The sequence below is a fragment of the Phyllostomus hastatus genome, unplaced genomic scaffold (assembly GCF_019186645.2).
Source record: "Phyllostomus hastatus isolate PE091 unplaced genomic scaffold, TTU_PhHast_1.1 phas_scaffold_78, whole genome shotgun sequence".
In the NCBI taxonomy this organism is placed as follows: domain Eukaryota; kingdom Metazoa; phylum Chordata; class Mammalia; order Chiroptera; family Phyllostomidae; genus Phyllostomus; species Phyllostomus hastatus.
Window position 1 is genome coordinate 52,648,187 of NW_025334041.1, and position 12,715 is coordinate 52,660,901.

At 34.4% G+C, this 12,715-nt stretch overlaps 2 protein-coding genes across 2 annotated transcripts in view; both read left to right on the plus strand.

The window, feature by feature from the left end:
* Window positions 1-12,715, plus strand: part of POU6F2 (POU class 6 homeobox 2) — a 551,204-nt gene that overhangs the window by 425,293 nt on the left and 113,196 nt on the right. The window lies entirely within an intron of this gene.
* LOC123811821 (fibrinogen silencer-binding protein-like) lies at window positions 3,727-4,197 on the plus strand. The gene has a single exon (XM_045828319.1). It carries the CDS (start codon window positions 3,727-3,729, stop codon window positions 4,195-4,197), a length of 471 nt encoding a protein of 156 aa, XP_045684275.1.

Here is a 12,715-nt window from a genome sequence, read left to right on the forward strand (position 1 = left end):
TAAAAACTGAGGATTTTCATCTGAAAGATTAAGTAACTGAGGATACAATTGTTAGTTTTTCAGTAATTTAAAGAAGATAATATAAAACTAAAAATAGAAAGTGTCCTTTCAATTCTCAAAAAGAAAAAATGGGATGACTCTCTATCAAATGAGGTAGATTGAATACATATGTTTATTTCTACACCCTCCTGAAACCCCACTAAAATGACACTAAGAGAAAATTTTTTAAATGAAGAAAAGACAACAGCAGACAAGCAATGTCAAGAAACATTTGGAAAAGCAGGTAGAGTTAACCAAACTGGGCAAACTAAATACTAAGGTCCTAATAAAGGGACACAATGATAAACAAGGCAACTCTGGGGTCCCCAAAAGCCTTAAGGGTTAGACACCAGCTGCTGTGGAAGATGGGAAGTGGGAAAGCAGAGGTCTGTTGCTGAAAGCAGGGGATTAGGTTAATGACAGCAAAATGAGTAGTTAGACGCTCAGGTTCCTCCCTAATTGAAGCAGACAGGTAGCTCTCTGTTCAGCACTTTATACATGAGAAATTGAATGAGAACCTCTACACTTGAAGACATCAAGTATGCTGGGGTGAGCTCCTTGCTAATGACCAAGGCATCAAGAGAAAGTCTACATCCTGAATGACAAGACCTAACTTCATTGGGCCGCTCAGATTATCCACAGGCGTTCAAGTAAGCAGGCATCCTGCTACCACCCAACCTTATCACCACCTCAGGTAATTTTGGGATTCTTCTCTAAAGAGACTTCCCAGCTAATCAGAAAGGAAAGAGTCATTTATTGATCTTTGGGGTCTCCAACAACATAGACACATCACTGCATTATTCTTATACATAAAATGACAACAAAGAATTACTAGATGTTTGAAGATTTCCTTTATCTGAAATCAGAAACCAAAATAAAGTGGAGAGTAAAAGGAATTCATAGGAAAAAGAGACAACACAGGAAAGAAAAAAACTTTACTAAAAAACTGAAAATTAATGTCCTAGAAAATATATAGAGAGAAGACTATGCATCTACAAAATTTTTTAATAGGTGCTAATCACAAAAAAAACATTTAAAAATAATTGAGATGATGTTTAGACAACAGTTTAAATAATTATAGCTGAAATAAAAAGTTCAATAGAAGGTTTAGAAAACAAAGTAAACACCTCAGCATGTAGAACAAAAGTGGGAAAAGAGAGAACAAATAAGTAAAACAGGAGAGAATAGCAAATCATTCCAGAAGGTCCAACTTCTAACTAATAGAACAGGAAAAAAAGAGATGAAATTACCAAAGAAATAATTCAGAAAATGTGAAATTTGTTACCTTATGGAAAATATCATTTAATGCGAAACTAACACATGAAAGAAAACACCCATCTCAAACACATCACCGTGAACATTTTTCAGAAGGAGGAAAGCAGGTAAAATACAAGGAATCAGGAATCTGAATAGCACTGGGTTTCCATAGCAAAACTTGAATCCTTTCAAATTCTGAAAGAAAATGATTTTCAACTTGTATTTTATATACTGCCAAGTTATCTATCAAATGTGAGTATAAACTAGAGTCAGATGCAGAGTCTCTGGAAGATTTATCTCAAATTGATCTGTCACATATCTTTCAACTCTACTGGAGGAAGTGTTCCACCAAAGCAAGAGAGTAAACCAAAAAGGAAGATTGGAGGTTGACCAGTAGGAAGGAGCAAAAACAAATCCCAAGCTGACAGTTACAGAATGGACTTACAAAGTGATGAGTCCACCTTGACATCAGGAGAAGAGGCAGGGGAGGGGAAAGTAGGGAGCAGAAGAGAAACTAAGAATGCTCCCTGTGGTTGTCCTGATGAAAAACAGCAGTTCTGCCTTTCTTGTGATGAGTTTGGAGAGAATTATGGACAGAAAAAGAGAACACTAAGCAAACAAATAGGAAAGCAATAATAATTGACTTTAGTAAGAACAAAAACTTTTTATAAGAAAGGACACCTATTCATGGTATACTATTAGGCTCAGCAGTAAGCAGAAATTTCATGCTCTAAAAAGAAATTTTGATTAAGTCAGAAACTTAGAAACTTTGCTTTTTTAGGTTTGAAGTCTTTTTTATTTTAAATACTTTATTTTTTTTTGATAGCAGATTTAGATCCACAGTCAAAGTAAGAAGGTACAGGTGCCCCATATACCCTCTGCCCCATACATGCATAGTCTCCCCCATTACCAACACTCCCACAAGAGCAGTATATTTGTTAGAACTGATGAACCTATATTGGCACATCATAATCACCCAACATCCATAGTTTACATTAGGATTCACCATTGGTGAATGTACATTGGTATTGTACATTCTATGGGTCTGGACATATGTATAAGAATCTATTCATTGGTACAAGTATCCTTACAGCATATTTTCACAGCCCCTTGTAACAAATAAATTCTTTTACTGTCTGCGTAGTTTCACAAAAGTATTTTTTAATAAAAAAATTCTCCCTAGATATCAAGAAAAAAGGCAGTTTAGATAGATGAAAAACTATAAGTAAGGCTATAAACTCATCAAGGAAAACTAGCTTTGTTGAAGATAAAGATTGTTAAAGAAATGAGAGAATGACTTAGAGTTTCATAAATGACAGTAACAAGGATTTTTTAAACTATGGTTTTTAAAATGTCTCTTTAAAAACAGATTCTAAGTTGTATGACAATAAATAGAATGAAATCAGAGAGCAATCAATGTGCCATTCCCAGTTCCTCTAAATTAAACTGTTCAAAAGAAAGCTGGAAACAGCAGGCTTTAGTTTGAAAGCCATGAGTTAGAAGTCTAAGTCTTTCTCCACAGATGTCAGTTAAAAGCATAAAACAGGTAAGAAATCCAAACAAATAGAAAAGAGAGATCTGAGGATTGATTTGTAGAAATTCTCCATGATTAGAAATTGAATAGAGGGAGCAGTGTTTTCAAAATATTGGAGGAATAGTGAAAACAGGGAAAAGATGCAGGAGTGCCAAAATTATAGAAGCTACAGATATGAGAGCTTCCAGAGGGTCCAATGTGGTCAGTGCTTTAAGGGTTGCATATATTAAAGAGTAAAAAAGGAGAAATTATATGATTTGGTGATTGGAAGAGTATTGATGATCTATAATTAGTGATGAAGCCATTTTTAAAATACTACTAACATACCCAAGGGGATAGAATTGAACTCAAAATCTGATTCAGAATTAACATAAAAAGATAGTGGCTAAATACCAATGATAAAAATTTAAATGAAGAGGAAGGTTAACTTACTCTTTAATATCAGATTTGGATGAAACTTTGAGAATGCGTTTTGTCCTAATGATACATGATTAACCTGAGCTCAAGCACTTTTCATTTTTAACTTGTATTTTATGATAATTGAAAATAAATTAGTTTGCCATCAATATAATTTTGCTATAAGGAGGGCTTACTTGTTGATCAAATATATGTTTTGAAATAAGATTTTATAAAATAATACTTGTACTTTACTCTGGAGCTTGACTCCACTGATCTGTGAATTTCCTGAGAAGGAATCTTATAGACAAATTCAAGATGAGAAACATTATGTTAGCTTCAAGCTGTTTTATTTTCACATTTTAGGAAAATCTGAATGTTTTAAATGGAAGAAAGTAATAAGATAGTAAATCATTAAAATTGTAATATCTCAAGTTATTTACTTTAAGTGGTCATTTTCTTTTATTATGTCTCCAGTATTAAAAATATAATTTACTTGAATGTTGGATCACCATCCAGTTGCTATTACAGTGGAGGTGAAGCAAGAAGAAGACATTAAACCCCCTTCTCCACTGGTTTTAAATTCTGAACAGAGTTACACTTTTGAGCAAAGAGAAGAACATGAATTAGTACATCTTATGGAAAGATCTGTGTTGCCATCACTTTCCTCTGTTGATGTGAAAATGACATTGTCTCCATCTTATATTCCAAGGAGAGATGACTTTTTTCATCATGGGAATGGAGGACACTTCAGGTCACAATTAGGGTATGGCCCTCAGCATTTGCAGAATTTGGAGCATCAGATAATTTTAGAAAATAAAAAAAAATTTGGACTGTATGTTAGGAAGAAGAGGGATGGATTGAAAAGAACACAGCAGCTAGAAGAAGAGTTGCTACAATTAAAAATTGAAGTGGAGAGGCTGAAATCAATTCGCTTACAGCATGATCTGCCTGAATATGATAGCTTCTAAGGTTTTTTTCAGTCTCACAATTTGATAATTTTAATTTTGTCCAAATTACTTTCATTTGGGAATATCTTAAAGCTGAATACATACTCTTAAAAAATATTGTTAGTCTCATTAAAAAACCTTGACATTTTTAATTATTTAATTTTCTTTTAAGATATATTAAAACTTACTGATTAGATGACAAAAAAATATCATTTACTTGAGTCTTTGGAAATGATGTGATATTTTAGCATTTGGTAATTATTGTATTCCTATAAATTTCAGTGATTGTTTGTCTTTCCTGAGCTTACAAATCTATTTGGTTTTAGTCAGAAAAACCACCCATTACCCTTGACTCATCAATAAATAGTGAGAATTTACTTTTACTTTTATAAGCCATGTATAAAGCAATGGATGAGCCAAATAATTATTTATATTATGAGAATGTGTGTGGTTAAATAATAATTCTCCTACTTTACTTTCCCCCTTCTTCTTCTTCTGAATGTAGAGAAACTCAATGCAATTGGCTTCCTAATGTTTTTGTTTAATGACAGTTTTAATAGACTATGACTAATTTTTACCAAGCTTAGAACACTGCTATCAATTTGAATCTTTAGACTAAATCAGAAACTTTTCAAACAATGAAGGGAGGAAGTAGGAGGAGGAAAAATACAGTGTGGGTGGCAAAAGTGTGCAATTCTCATCTTCTATATTAGAAGCCAATAGATAATGTCCTAAATTGACAAACCAAGAAAAACTATTTAAGCATATTATTTAAAAGTGTGGAGGTAAAAACCAGAGAAATACCTAAAAGAATTTGGAGAAGATTCTTAGGGGTAAAGAAGCTTTAGTTGTATAAGTTATACTATTTCAGTGTTTGACTTTCTACACTAAGTAAGGTCTTTGTGCTTACTGTTCCCTCTGCCTGGATATGTTTCCCTTAGATATAGAGCTTTCTCCGTCATTTCATTCAGGTCTTGGCTTACATTTTGCTTCATCAAAGACCTATTCCACTTATGGAAATTTATCTGAAGAAACCCAAAACACTAATTCAAAAGAATATATACACCTCTATGTCCATTGCAGCATTACTTACAATAGCCATAGACAATAGATTTGGAAACAACCCAAGTTTCTATCAGTAGATGAGTGGATTAAATAGCTATGGTACATTTACACAATGGAACACTACTCAGCTGTAAAAAAGAAGGAGAAGAAAAAAATTTTACCCTTTTAAACAGCATGGATGGACCTGGAGAACATTATGCTAAGTGAAATAAGTAAGTCAGAGAAACACAAAAACCATGTGATTTCTCTCCTGTGGATTCTAATGAACAAACTGAACTAACACGCAAAATAGAGACAGACTCATAGAGAGCAGGCTGACAATTCTTGGAGGGGCAGTGGCAGGGGTGGAAGGATTGAGCAAAAAAGTAAAAAAGAGAAAAGCTTATGAATGTGGACAACAATGTGGTGATTGCAGGGGGATGGTGGTAGGTGTAGATGGAAGAGGGGAGATAAATAGTAATGGAAAAAATAAATTCAAAATAAAAGAATCCTTTGTTTAATATCTTATATAAAATTGTACATATGGCACCTCTGTTTCTTCATCTTTTTAACTTCCTCCATTTTTCTTCAGAGGGTTTATTACTACCTAATATATATTTGCTTATTTTCTTCTTCCAGCTAGAATGTAAATTTCATAATCACAGAGACTTGGTCTTGTTTATTGCTGTATCCTAGCAACAATAAAATTACTCACAGTGGTAAAACTAGGATCAGTGGGTACAGCCCTATAGCTTCCTAAGGGATGTGTGCAAAGATGGGAGTGCTGTCAGGTGAGCTGACAAGATGATCCTGAGGGAGATAGTGCAGAGATATTGGGCCAGAAGAGCTTGGTGGTCCTATCCAACTTGGCTTCTATGGTCAACAACCCTGAAAGTTGAACAAGAGAATGATAGACATCTGTATAAAAACTGGTTTTGAAAGGAAAATGCTTTTATCACCAGCTGAATTAAACTGTGGATGAAGAAAAGTTAAAATACTTCCTTAGTACACTTCAAACACAGACTGTCTTACTGCATAGGCTTGGTGCAGGGGTTTCCCATTGCAGTCCATGGGCCACATGCAGCCCAGGATAGCTATGAATGTTCCCCAACACAAAATCATAAATTTACTTAAAACCTTTTATTTGCTCATCAGTTTTTGTTGGTGTTTGACCAAGTGTGACCAAGAGAGGCCAAAAGTTTGGATACCCTGGTAGTGCATCTGTGAGTCATTCACCTCTATGTCCTTTAAGCTTACCATAGAACCTAGAACATGGTACTTATAAAATATGGATAATTGCAGACTTCCAGCCAAGATAAAGGCATAGATACATACGTTTTGCTTCCTAGAACAGTCAAAAGAAGGACAACAACAAATTGAAAACCAGGAACAACCAGAACTACCAGAAAATTGAACTGTGTGGAAGTCTGACAACCAAGGAGTTAAAGAAGAAACATTCATCCAGACTAATAGGAGGAGCATAGACAGGCAGCCAGGAAAGGGCCCATGACAAGATGGCAGACAAAGGGTGCAAGGCAGTAGCTGGTAGACCACATTCACATGCAGATAAGCCTGGAGGAACAACTGGGGAGTGAGACAGACTGCACAACCCAGGGTTTCAGTACAGGAAACTAAAGCCATAAAATATCTGGCTGTAAAATTCTGTAGGGGTTGTCATGGCTGGAGAAACTCCCAGCCTCACAGGAGAGTTAGAGAGACCAACAGAACATACACAAAACCACCTACCCAAGAATCAGTACCAGAAGAGCCAAATTTGCTTCTGAGTGGAGGAGGAAGTGACTGAAAGCAGGATGAGAGCTGAGCAAGCTGCATTGTTCCTTCTCTGACCCCTTCCTCACATACACTACCACAACACAGCAAAGTGCATTGCCCTGCCCTGGTGAATGCCTAAGGCTCTACCCCTTAAAATGTAACAGAAGTGCCAAGACAAAGAAATATGGCCTTAATGAAACAACAGATCAAAACTCCAGAAAAAGAACTAAGCAACAAGGAGATAGCCAACCTATCAAATGCAGAGTTCAACAAAACACTAGTAATCAGGATGCTCACAGAAATGATTGAGTATGGTTGCAAAATAGAGGAAGAAGTGCAGGCTATGCAAAGTGAAATAAAGAAAAATATACAGGGAACCAACAATGAAGGGAAGGAAACCAGAACTCAAGTCAATGGTTTGGAACAAAAGGAAGAAATAAACATTCACCTGGAACAGAATGAAGAAATAAGAATTAAAAAAAAAAAAAACAAGGAGAGACTTGGAAGCCTCTGGGATAACTTCAAATATTCCAACATCTGAAGCATAGGGGTGCCAAAAGAAGAGGAAGAGCAAGAGATAGAAAACTTATTTAAACAAATAATGAAGGAAAGCTTCCCCAGTTTGGCAAAGGAAATAGAATAGACTTCCAGGACATCCAGGAAACTCAGAGAGTCCCAAAGAAATTGGGCCAAAGGAGGAACACACCAAGACACAACATAATTAAATTATCCAAGATTAAAGATAAAGAGAGAATCTTAAAAGCATCAAGAGAAAAGGAGACAGTTACCTACAAAGGAGTTCCTCCAAGACTATCAGCTGATTTCTAAAAAGGAATCTTGCAGGCAAGAAGGGACTGGAAAGAAGTATTCCAAGTTATGAAAAGCAAGGACCTACATCCAAGATTACTCTATCCAGCAAAGCTATCATTTAGTGAAAGGGCAGATAAAGTGCTTCCCAAATAAGGTCAAGTTAAAGGAGTTCATCATCACTAAGCCCTTATATGAAATGTTAAAGGAACTCATTTAAGAAAAAGAAGAAAATCAAAACTAAGAACAGTAACTAACAACAAACTCACAACTTTCAACAACCAAACCTAAAAACAAAAACAAAGCAAACAAATAACACAGGAACAGAATCACAGAAATGGAGACCACATGGAGGGTTATCAGTTTGGGGGTGGGGAGATACAGGGAATAAGAAGCATAATTGGTAGGTACAAAATAGACAGGGGGATGTTAAGAATAGTGTAGGAAATATAGAAGGCAAAAACTTATACATACTACCCATGGACATGAAAAAAATGGGACAACTTTGTTAACATAAATAATAAAATATACTTTAAAAATAAAATAAAATGTGGCTAATTGAACGCTGTGACATTTTTAAATTACTTTGCTGCTTGAGAGGACTCCCACAAGGAAATGGGTGTTTTTTTCTGGGCTTAGTAGCCAAGGAGAGAGAAGGAAATTAATATGGAATAAGAATTCAGCACTGTATCAGGCAGTACATGAAGGATTTCCCCATCTCTACTATTGGATTTTGAAATGGACGATACAACTTCTAAGTCTCATTGCTACTTGGCCTCAAATGGCATCATCTTACCCAATAAGATGTTCCTATATTTTTAACTTTCTGTGGATTTCTTATAGAAAAATTATAAACATTTATATTTGTGGGGTTTCTTACCAGAACTGTAAATAGCCTTTGTATTAAAATATGTTTTAGGTAAAGTATCTGCTTTGAGACCTAATTTATGGAAATAGGAAAATAGCTATATTGCAGGCTTTAATTGCTTAAATTACCATTTTTTCAGAACAAAGAGGCAGGAAGAAATAAAAAAACCTATAGAAATAAAGTTTTATCTTTTGGATTCCCAATGCTTTTTGTAACACCTGATCAGGGTGCTGTCAAATGCACTGATGACAGGCTTCCTAAAGTTAATTTTTATCATAAACCATATTTGCTTTAACACTTGAAAAGGCCCATCCATACTAAAAGGAATCAGTTGCTTAATCCTAAAATTAAAGATTATCAAATGCAAGAGAAAATAATTACATGCTCAAAGTATGGAAAAAAGAAAACTTTTTCTAATATGTAGGTATTTGTATAATTAAAGACTAATCAAGCATGAAGGGCTGCTGACTAAACCAGAAAATGAGATTGTTGGCAAGCAGTATTGTAATGTAAATGCCACTTTTGTTTAACTACTGAGAAGCTGGAGAAATGATATCCTAACAGATTAAAAGCAAACAGCATTTATAATAAATATTTATCAGATGCAAAACAAAACATATATATATATATATATATATATATATATATATATATATATATATATATATATATATGCAAGAGTTGTTTGCACTGAAAGTATTCAGGTACTTTTTAAGGGAGTAGTGAATATCCTTATTTAGAATTGCTTTTTCAGATGTAAACTATTAATAAGAGAAAGTGTCCCTTCTGAAATATACCACCTACAATATAGTTATGTGTTAGAATTTTGATAATTGGAATTACTTAGTATTAAGCAAAGACTTTATAACAAATACACTGCATGTATTCTTAAAGAGAGATGAGATACAAGCCATATACAATTGTTAGAACATGTATATATATTCATTAAATGTAAACAATTTATCTAAACTTTAGGTGTATGGTTTAAAGTAGAAAAAGGAGAAACTTTGAAGTCACATACAAACATTTGGAGACTTTCTACAACTGTGAAATAGTACAAGGCATCCTCAATTTGTCATGAGGATTAAATAACATAGATAAAGCACCTTTCAGACCGAGGATGTAATAGCCACTCAGTGAATATGAATTTTGCTCCCTTTCTGCCCTCTCCTCTGCTGACTGAATTAAATCTGCTCATTCACATATCTGTACTCACAGAGACTGTGTTGCCTCTGGAGACCCTGCTAAGACATCCAATTCTGCATTCTTGGTAGGCACAGAGAGCCTGACCAGATCTGACCCCTCAGCATTCCTAAAATATGAAAGTAGTTGGAAAAGTGGGGAGTCTACAGTTTTCTCTTGGCAGGAAGGAAGCCAAAAATCCAACAATTTGTCACAATGAGACTAAAGATTTTATTCTAATGATGCCCTCACTATAAAACTTACTTTCAGTTTGTTATGTGGTAATTTTCCTTTGTTCAACTGTACCCAGTCCTGATTTGTCTTAGAAATCAGGAGTTGCTGCATAAAGGGAGATGTGAGCTCTAGCAGAAAGCAGACTTCCTGGCCTACTAATAAAAATATGAATTAATTAATAAAAAGTAGCTTTATTTTTATAGAATTTAACCAGGTGATATTGGTTAATAAAATTGTATAGGTTTCATGTATACAATTCTATAACACATCATCTGTATATGGTATTGTGTATTCACACCCCAAGTCAAGTTTCTTTCCATCACCATGTATTCCCCTTTACCCTCTTCTATCTCCCCTTATGCCCTTTTACCTCTATTAATCACCATACTGTTGTCTGTGATTATGAGTTTTTTCTCTGCTTAATCCCTTCACCATTTTCACGGAAACCCCCAAACCCCCTTCTCTCTGACAGTTGTCAGTCTGTTCTGTATATCAGTCTCTTTCTATTTTGTTTTTTAGGGGTTTTTTTCTTCATTAGATTCCACATATAAGTGAAATCATACAGTACTTGCCTTTCTCTGACTGGCTTATTTCACTTAGCATAATGCTCCCCAGGTACATCCATCCTGTCACAAAAGGTAAGATTTCCTTCTTTCTTAAGGTCGAGTAGTATTCCATTGTGTAAATGTACTGCAGCTTTTTTTATCCACTCATCTACTGGTGGGCACTTGGGCTGCTTCTAAACCTTGGTTAGTGTAAATAATGCTGCAGTGAACATAGGGGTACATATATTCCCTTGAAATCCTAACACAGTATTTCAGGTTTCCTTAGATATATTCCCAAAAATGGAATTGCTGGATTATAAAGCAGTCCCATTTTTAATTTTTTGAGGTATCTCTGTACTGCATCTCCATTGGCTGCATTAATCTGCATTCCCACCAACAGTGCTCGAGGGTTCTATTTACTCTACATCTTCACCAGCACTTGTTGTTTGTTGATTTATTGATGATGGCCATTCTGACATGTGTTAGGTAATATCTCATTGTGGTTTTAATTTGCATTTCTCTGATGATTAGTGTCCTTGAGCATCTTTTCATATGTCTATTGGCCATTTGTATATCCTCTTTAGAGAAGTGTCTTTTCAGGCCCTTTTCCCATTTTAAAATTTGATTGTTGTTTTCTGGCATTGAGTTTTATAAGTTTTTTAAAAATTTTGGATATTATCCCTTATCAGATGTATCATTGATGAATATGTTCTCCCATTCAGTGGGTTGTCCTTTTATTTTGTTGATGGTCTCCTTTGCTGCACAAAACCTTTTTGTTTGATGTAGTCCCATTTGTTTCTTTTGTTTCCCTTGCCCAAGGCAATATATCAGCAAAAAATATTACTATGAGAAACATCTGAGATTTTACCGCCTATGTGTTCTTCTAGTATTTTTATGGTTTCAAATCTGACATTTAAGTCTTCAGTCCATTTTTGAGTTTATTCTTGTGTGTAGTGTAAGAAGGTGGACTAGTTTCCTTTCTTTGCAAGTACCTGTTCAATTTTCCCAACACCATTTATTAAATAGACTATCTTTACACCATTGTATGTTTTTTTCCTCCTTTGTCAAATACTAATTGACTGTAAGGGCATGGGTTTATATTGGGGTTCCCTGTTCTGTTCTATCAATCTATATGTCTGTTTTTATTACAGTATCATGCTATTTTGACTATTCTGGCCTTGTAGTATAGTTTGATATCAGGTAGCATAATTCCTCCAACTTTGTTTTTCTTTCTCAGGGTTGCTGTTGCTATTCACAGGTTTTTGCAGTTCCATATAAATTTTTGGAATGATTGGTCTAGTTCTGTGAAGTATGCCATTGGTTTCTTGATAGGAATTGTGTAGAATCTATACATGGTTTGGGGTAGTTATGGACACTTCAATGATATTAATTTTTCTTATCCATAAGCATAATATATTCTTCCACTTATTTGTATCTTCTTCAGTTTATTTTTTCAGTGTCTTATACTTTTCCTTGTACAGGTCTACTACTTTCTTGGTTAAATTTATCCACACATACTTCAATACAATTGTAAATGAGATTGTTTTCTTACTTTCCCTTTCTGATAGTTCATTATTAAAGTGCTAATTTTATATTAAAATGCTACTGTTTTCTGAATATTTAGTTTTGGTTCTGCTACTTTACTGAATTTATTTTTCAGTTCTAGTAATTTTCTGGTGAAATATTTAGGGTTCTGTATATACAGTATCATGTCATCTGCAAATAATGACATTTTTACTTCTTCCTTTCTAGTTTGGATGTTTTTTTATTTTTTATTTTCTGATTGTTGTGACTAAGACTTTGAGAATAACAGACGTCTTTATTTTGTTCCTGGTTTTAAGTGAAATGCTTTTAGTTTTTACCCATTGAGAATAATGTTGGTTGTGGGTTTATCATATATGGCCTTTATTACATTGAAGTATGTTCCCTCCACTTCTACCTTGCCTAGAGCTTTTTTATCATAAATGGGTGCTGGATTTTATTAAAAAAATTTTTACATCTATTGATATAGTCATGATTTTTATCCTTCATTTTGTTTATGTGGTGTATCATGTTTATTGATTTCCATATATCATACCAAACTTGC

Coding starts and splice junctions, on each gene's coding strand:
- LOC123811821 (XM_045828319.1), top strand. CDS start 3,727: ATGTTGGATCACCATCCAGTTGCTATTACAGTGGAGGTGAAGCAAGAA.